We start from the raw sequence: 8,401 nt of genomic DNA, 5'->3' as shown, positions 1-8,401 counted from the left end.
AACGTAAATGAAACCAGAGTTTTTGCATAGAATTTACACTGTTTCCAAATGTGGATTTAATGATTATTTTGTGACTCTTCTTTGCTGTTTGGTGTCAAGCTTACACTGTAATTGAATGACTCCAGTGGGCTCATGTCACGGGTCATTAATTTCATGCTTTTACTTTGAGGACTGGCAGCTCATAAAATGCGAGAAACACGACTGAAATTATGCTTCATACGTTTTAATGTTTGATTTCTTCTTCATTAAACAAAACACGTTACACTGATATGAATACATACAAGTCGAGTAAACGCTGAGACTTCACTGCTCACTTATTGAGTCCAACAAACCAGTATTTTGCTAACATTTTGAAGTGTGGGGGAAAGTGTCAGTCTTACCGATAGCAAGAAACGCGCAGAGTAACGACATCAAGTGCTGTTTTCCAACCAGAAGAAAGATTGTTTGCTAAAAACCGACATATTTTCCATACATTCTGAAACAAAATCCTAATGGTGTTTTATAGGCAGTAAAACTCATATAGTAGCCTACTAGTCAGAAGAAAAAAAAGTCAGTTTCGGCCCGAATTCGAATGCGGTTCTGTGAATAAATCTCCCGGTTTTGGCTCCTCGGTCGGTGGGCTCCAGGCCCGGCTCCAGAATCAAATCACTGAGGGTGCTCTAACCTTAATATATCTATAAAGGTTTTATAAAGGTGCCGTCCATTGCTATGGCGCAACAAGCTGTTTACAATCTCTAAAAATCACTCTTAATTAATCGCGATCTCACAAAGTTGAAGTTCTCTACGCCGCACAATGAGTCTCTTTACACTTCGTTATAATGAACACAAACTTTGAGCGGTGAGTGGATTCGAACATAAACGCCTCTGATTGGCTGTTGGCTTGAAGAAATCAACAGATATGTGTGTGATCGGCTGCACTGCTCAACGCTGCAATAACGCCGCAAACCATAACACACTGGATAGTTTGCCAAAATTTGCATGAAATGCCATTAATGCAGCTTTAACTGAGAGTGCTATTGATTTCGTTTGAGCACCCTCCAGCACCGCGCAGAACCGGGCCTGGTGTGTTCAGTTAACGAATGTCTTTAGTAGAATAAATAGTGTAAGTCCCGGTGTCACTGGCTTCCCGTGCATGCGGAGGACAGGCTCCAGGCGGGAAGGCAGTATGTGTAGGGGTAGTAATAGGAGAGCAGCGGCGGACGGAGCAGGTCTCCGGGGCTGTACTGACGCCGGTCGTCCCGCACCAGCACCTTCACGGCCACTTTCTTCGCCGCCGGGGCCGAGGCCAGCAGATCGGCGGCCATCTGGCGTCGCTTGGTTTTGTAGCGTCGGTTCTGGAACCAGATCTTGACCTGCGTCTCGGTGAGCTTGAGAGAGGCGGCGAGGTCCGCGCGCTCCGGGCCCGACAGATAGCGCTGATGATTGAAGCGTCGCTCGAGCTCGAACACCTGCGCGTGAGAGAACGCGGCGCGAGAGCGCTTCTTCCGCTGCTTGGGCTGATCTCTCTTCTCCTCGCCGGCCTTACAGTCTGCAAAACAATCCCAAACGCTTTACTGGCGTTGAATGCATGCGCTGTTTTGTTTAACTGTCTCTGAAGTTCATAATAATAGAATAGAATAGATATAGAATAATAGAATACCATGGTATTACCATGTGCGCGATAAACAAAAAAGTCTACATGGTAGAGCCATTTTTTGACTTGGAACCTTGACGTTTATAGCTTTCTCTAACGTTATTGAAAGCATGCGCTTTTTGTGCAATTGCCTCCAAAGTAGCGACATAACAGAACACCACGGTATTAGCACATGTGCGATAAACATAAAAGTCTATTAAACTTATTTAAAAAAGTGCATTCAACCTTGATAATAGGCTACATACACGCGTTTATATACACATTTCTCCGATGTCGTTTTTTAAAGCATGCGCTTTTTGTACAATTCCCTCTAAAGTACACAGGCCTACTAAAATACCATATTAGCACATGTGCGATAAACAAAAAAAAGTCTACTATACTTAGATGCCATTTTTTTTACATGGAACCTTGATGCTATATACATATAGGCCTACACGTTCATAAACATATACATATTTCTCTGATAACCTCTTTGAAAGCATTCGCTTTTTGTACAATTGCCTCTAAAGTACACAATAGAATACAATGGTATCAGCACATGTGCGATAAACAAAAAAGTCTATTAGTCTATACTTAGAAAAAAGGTGCATGGTAGTGCCAATTTTTTTTTTTTTTTTTTTTTAATTGAACCTTGACACTATATACACGTTTATATACATATACAGCTTTCTCCGATCACGTTTTTGAAAGCATGCGCTTTTTGTACAATTGCCTCCAAAGTAGCTACATAATAGAACACCACGGTATTGGCACATGTGCGATAAACATATTATACTTAATTACTATTATACTTAAAATAAATAAATAAACGTGCTTGGTACCATATTTTGCGCGGTATCATAATACTACACTTTCTGTTTGATGAAGTTCAGTTCTTGAACGGTTGGCTCCTCCAGCGAACATCTGGAGCTCACGTATTTCCAAACTCAAATCAAACTTCTGAAGTGCCAGAGTTTGAGCTGTTACTCACCGGACACACAGTCTTTGCAGCGCTCCGCGGCCGTGCACTCCGGATCCGTGTCGTCCGCTAAATCTGCGTCTTTCTCGGGCTTTGCGTCGGTTTGCGCTTTACTGTCGTTGTCCTCGCTCAGCCCGGAGTCCGAGTCGTAGTTCTTGTGCTCTCTCTCGTCGCTCCTCTCCGCTCCATCCATTTCATCGAAGATTTTCCAACAAGCGCTTTTGGAGAAACAAACATCCAGATCGTTCAAATGTCGAGACTCCTCTTTTCGGTTCAGAATGGCTTGAATGGAGAACGGCATCAGAGAGTTACTGCGCACAGACATGTTAAGCAGGAAAAGTCAGTGTTGATTATAAAGCAGCGGGGTTAGGCTCCAGATCCGGATCAGATGGAGATTGAGCCCCGCGGCGGCAGATCGCTCGCATCGCGGCCCGCGTGAAGGGAGTTTTTCTGGATGCGCATCGACGCCAGAACACGAGTGTGAACGAACACTGCGCTGCTATCCGCTTCACCTGCGGCTCACCCTCGGCGCACTCCCATTGGCCAGCCAGACAGCGCTTCCAACTTCTGATTGGCTGCGTGGAGCTTCCACATATTTCAGAACACCTAACCCGTTAACCCTTAAACACCCGCGGAGAGATGCAGCCCTCAATGAAAAGATATCAGTGACCCTTTTAAATGACAGTCGCGACTAAATGCGAGTTGATGAAAAAGTAGGCCTGCAGCACGAACAGACGCAAAAACTGCGCAAACGCAAAACGGGTTTTTAACGCGATTACCGAAGACGCAATCTCCCGCATCGGTTATTTATAAGCAGCAAAATAAGGGCAACTCTATAATATTCAGTGTTCAGTGACATCACATAAATCTCGTTTATGCGTGATTTTATTCTCAGGTCACTCGGATCAAATGGATGTAAGTAGCCATATTTCTCTCAGATTAAAGAGCTGCCACTGTTCATATATTTTAGGAATTCATTTCTGGCGCTCCGGTCGTGTTTGTGGCCTTGTGTCATTTAATATATGGTGAATTGTTTTGATCTTTTGATTAATAATTTTAAATGTGATTATGAAAAGCACTGACACAATCAAACCGCATATGAGTTTGAACAGATTTCGTTCATTCCACAAAAATAAAGTCGCTAATTAAAAATAAGATCGAAATGTTTCGTCAAACTAATTTCGACTCCGCGTCACATTTAAACACGTTTTGGGCTTTTAAAATGAATTAGGACAAAAAACGGTACCATAAAAATATGAATTTGCTATAGCCTATGAATATGCGACTCTTGTCTTAATTTTCAATTTAACAGCAACAGCATTAGTTGTTATAATAATAATAATAATAATAATAATAATAATAAATCGGATATAGTAATGTACAAACACATATTTTTCTTCTCTTGATTCTTATTTGTGATGCAGCAGATTGCGGCAGACTTTCCTCAAATACTGCATAAATAAGGAAGTGTCACATTAAATAATTTCGTGGCTCTGACATTCTGGTTTAGATTCATATATATATAAGCTATGGTATTATATTGTTTAAATTTTAATTTATTATATTACGGCTATCTGTAAATTATTAACTGAGGTTAATGTGGCCTATTTAATAAACCAATCCGCTTTGTTGAGCGTTGATGGGAAATTATCAAATGTAATGCAAATTTTTTTTAAAAAAGTAATAATTCATAGTGTTGGACTTTAAGCGTCATACTGTGTTTTTATCGCGTTGTGAAGTTCCAGTTTAGCCTGAATTAGATTTATAGATTAATAAAAAGTAAAACAATGTTTATCAATCTCTCCTCTTTGCTCACAAACCTAATCGCACTAGGAATACATTTAAAGTCGTTTTCTATCGGTTTTTTTTTCTTCTAATCCAGTATAATTGAACATATTTCTGTCCTGCTTTTACCAAAGCGTCAGAACAGAAAATATAGATTCTGCTGCTTTATTCACTAAATAGTCTATTTAATCAACACAAATGTTACGGCTGCCATTTAATATAAAACGATCAAATAATACAATATATTACCATGAAATATGTACACTGAAAAAAATGATACTAGCTTTTTTTAAGGTAAGTAGCTGCAAACAATTTATTTTAGCTACATTTAATACAAAATTTTGTTTTTTGAAAGTTAGTCAACTACATTTGTTTATTTAAATGCAGCTAAAATAAACGGATTGCAACCGCTTACCTTAAACATTTTTGTAAATTCAATGAATCATTTTATTCAGTGTAATATAAGTAGCCCATTTTACAGTTAATAGTTAAACTTTCAGCAGTTAAACTACTAGATGAATTCAGAGGCTGATATTGAGAATAAAGCACATCATTTAGCTACACGCTGCACACACATTTAAATCCGACGGAAGTAGTATTTTCCCTCGCACACGGCTCTTAAAATGTTATGCGCTTAACATTATGTTCAGAACTGATTTTCTCAGTAAATATCAGTCAGAGTGCTGATCTCCATCTAGCGGCCGCTGAACGAGGCGCCAGGCGCAGAACACTTCACGAAAACATTGCATTTATTTTACATGTCTCAAATAAAGTCTCAAAGTCAAAGTCAAAGGTGGTGCATGTAGTCAAAAATGTTTATAAGCAAATGACCCCCGCAGCACAAAAGCAGTGTTAAGTCGCTGGGGTATATTTGTAGCAATAGCCAACAATACATTGTATGGGTCACAATTATACATTTCTCTTTTATGCCAAAAATCATTAGGATATTAAGTAAAGATCATGTTCCATGAAGATATTTTGTAAATGTCCTACCGTAAATATATCAAAACTTAATTTTTGATTAGTAATATGCATTGCTAAGAACTTCATTTGAACAACTTTAAAGATGATTTTCTCAATATTTAGATTTTTTTGCACCCTCAGATTCCAGATTTTCAAATATTGTCAACAAACCACACATCAATGGAAAGATTATTTATTCAGCTTTCAGATGATGCATAAATCTCAATTTTAAAAAATTGACCCTTATGACTGGTTTTGTGCTCCAGGGTCACATATGTGTCGGCAAAAGTGAGTTAATCTGACAAAACTATGACCTAAATGGGAAAATGATTCATAAATAAAGTAATAGTGCATGTGCAAGTTCGTGTTGGTCTGTAGTCATTATAATGAATATTATTTACATAGATCTGTGTGTGTGTGTGATATGACTGTCAAATGAGTTTTAACAGTATCTGACAGACCTGTGTGAGAAAGCTTGATGAATGCAGCATGCAGGACTCGACAGGAAAAGACATTCATGAAAGAATGGCGTGACACGGATGACAGCATCTCCGCCTTCATGCCAGTATGAAAGCCCTTCTGTCTTACTCTGTTTCCTGCCAAATAAAACTCATGTGCGGCGATTTAGAGCTCCATCTCGTCCGGATGCGTCCCTCAGGTCCCTCATGGCTTCTGACAGCGGCTCCTCGCGCAACACGAGCGACACACGCGGAGACACCAGGGACGCAAGATGCTTGTTACCATGGAAACGGAAAAAGCCCTCATTCATAGAGAGACACCTGCGGGATGCAGAAGTTCAGACCCGCATCAAGAAACCTTACTCACCTGCTTTGATTCGCAAATAAAAAAAAAACGGAAAAGTTCACTCTCTGAACTGCGTATAAGGTGCGGTCACGTGCACCGTTCTTCGGCGAATTCTCGCAGACATTTCAATAGGAACGCATTTGGGAATGTCCCGCAGGAGCGAAACTTTTCCACATGCACATTTCGCTTTGGGTTCACTTGCTCATTAGAACTGGCCTTACTGACCAACAGAAGAAAAAAATACATCGCTGCACTGTTACACAATAGACTTCAGCCACAGACAATTTCGTTAATGTGACCACAATTTTAGACAAGCATACGGTGCATTAAGATCTTGGGAAGTTTGTATTTACAAGTTGGGAAGAAGTTATTACGACTGCGTTAAATTTGATTGTACGTGCAGCTACATCAAGTTCAAAACGATTTTTTTAAAACTTTACATCTACAAAATGACAAATAAAGATTCGAATTCTGTAAGTTTATTCATCGTTTTGTCGCTATTGTGCAGAAGCCTTCTATCATATTTTGTACACACAGCTTACTTTATTATAAACATGTTTAAAAATCGTTTGGAAATTCTATAAGCTTTTATCAGTTTTCAACCCGATCTCATGAAAGTGTGTATCAATAGCACGAGCAGCCCATGTTTCGATCTGGCGTAGTTTACACGCAGAGATCGACTTGGCGTGCATATGCTACGCATTGAGTAGGATTAGGGGTGTGGGGTTAGATGCGTATCATATGCACGCCAAACTCAATTTCTGCGTATAACACCACGATTTTCAGTTTTTATTTGGCGTACTATTTATACGCATTTTCATGACCGGGCTGCTCGGAAAATAGGTTTAAAAGAAAATCCAGTTTCCTGAATTTGACCCTCATGACTGGTTTTGTGGTCCAGGGTCACAAATACGATCTTTCCGACATATCCCTTACTGCAGAACCCCAGACAAACTCAGCTCAGATGGGAATGTGGTGAAACGGAGAGCAGACTAATGAGGGCAGAGAACTGAACACTAAGAGCAAGCCAATCAATCAATTAACATTACTACAGCAATATCAAATAATACTCGTTCTTATAGTGCAGAAAACTCTGTTCATCTGTTATGCCGTGGTTACTGTTGTTTCTTCTTCAAACGCTGTTTCTCTTGCTCTGTAGTCTGTATCGGCTAATGTTACCGTGTCAGTAAAGCACTAGGCTAGATTCAGCTGAACAGAGAAACTAGAAGAGACCAAACACAATACGCTTGTTTGAACGTGGCGCCACCTCGTGGAAAACCACAGGTACTACAACGAACAAAGAAAAGTTAAAAATCCACATGAATACTACATAGAAATATATGAATTTTAACCGGAAACATTTGAAAGTGAGTGAATTCTCGCATTGCAGATGTTTTTGACGTTGTTTAATGCATGATATTTGTTTTGTGTATATATTTTCCTGCCAATTAACAAAGACACCTGTAAAAAGTTCTTAATTTTTTAATCTCAGAGGCTTTCTTAGTTAAAGTTCAAAAATAAAGAAACAAATACATTATAAATAAATAATAATGAGCTTTCTAGTTAGTCATTATAGTTTATTTATTCTTTATTAATTTATATACTACACTTTTTTTCTTTTCTCTACCAAAATTAAGTGCCAATGGAGCAAAAAAACAAACAAACCTAAATTGGAAGTGAAAACAAGATTCTTTTTCTGACCCCATTGGCAGATGTTTTTGTTTTAAGCAAAAACTCAATTCATTTTTCAGAAAACCATCATGTCATTCTGCTTCTCCAGTAAATGTTTCTTGGTTTTAGAATGTTTAGGTATTTGTGCTGGAAAACAAGACGGAATCACTGAAGAACAACAACATCATTTTGTTTTGCATTATATAAGGGATCAATTTTTAATTAAGCACAACCGCTAAGGTTTTTTGTCATATTTTGATCACTTCTGTAGACCCTGGTTTAGTGTTTGAGGGAGAGATGGCAGAATGATAATACTAGTGCCGAGTTTAAAAATGACCTGCAAATGAAGGAAATAACTGAATGGAACATCTAAAGAGATCATATTCAGCCTCCTACTGGAACAAATGAGAACTCTGTAAAAACACACACAGCTGTTTCCTGCTGCACTCGATTAAAACGGCCAATAATAAATGAGCGACGGAATAATCTATTCTTAGCTGAACCGCAGAAATAAAAGCCCTTCTCTCTGAAAGCGTTTCTCATTCTCTCGCTCTCTCTCACACACACACACTCTCTCTCTCTCTCTC

The 8,401-nt window shown here is 39.1% G+C and overlaps 1 protein-coding gene across 1 annotated transcript; it reads right to left on the bottom strand.

Moving 5' to 3' along the window:
• Nucleotides 1–289: 289 nt before the first annotated feature.
• LOC107717318 (homeobox protein Nkx-3.2-like) lies at nt 290–3,143 on the bottom strand. Its single transcript, XM_016524021.1, has 2 exons — nt 2,604–3,143; nt 290–1,528 (listed from the first exon to the last, which is right to left on the bottom strand). The coding sequence occupies exons 1-2, from the start codon at nt 2,914–2,916 to the stop codon at nt 1,116–1,118; spliced, it is 726 nt and encodes a 241-aa protein (XP_016379507.1). The 5' UTR covers nt 2,917–3,143; the 3' UTR covers nt 290–1,115.
• Between the last annotated feature and the right edge of the window lie 5,258 nt (nt 3,144–8,401).

The sequence above is a fragment of the Sinocyclocheilus rhinocerous genome, unplaced genomic scaffold, assembly GCF_001515625.1.
Source record: "Sinocyclocheilus rhinocerous isolate Xijiao unplaced genomic scaffold, SAMN03320098_v1.1 scaffold149, whole genome shotgun sequence".
Classification (NCBI taxonomy): Eukaryota; Metazoa; Chordata; class Actinopteri; order Cypriniformes; family Cyprinidae; genus Sinocyclocheilus; species Sinocyclocheilus rhinocerous.
This window is presented reverse-complemented; position numbering and strand designations above follow the sequence as displayed.

What these genes read in the sequence shown, in the direction of transcription:
- LOC107717318 (XM_016524021.1), bottom strand. Translation starts at nt 2,916, where the DNA reads ATGTCTGTGCGCAGTAACTCTCTGATGCCGTTCTCCATTCAAGCCATT. An exon ending in CTGCAAAGACTGTGTGTCCG is followed by an intron (nt 1,529 to 2,603) that starts GTGAGTAACAGC and finishes ATTGTTTTGCAG; the next exon opens with ACTGTAAGGCCGGCGAGGAG.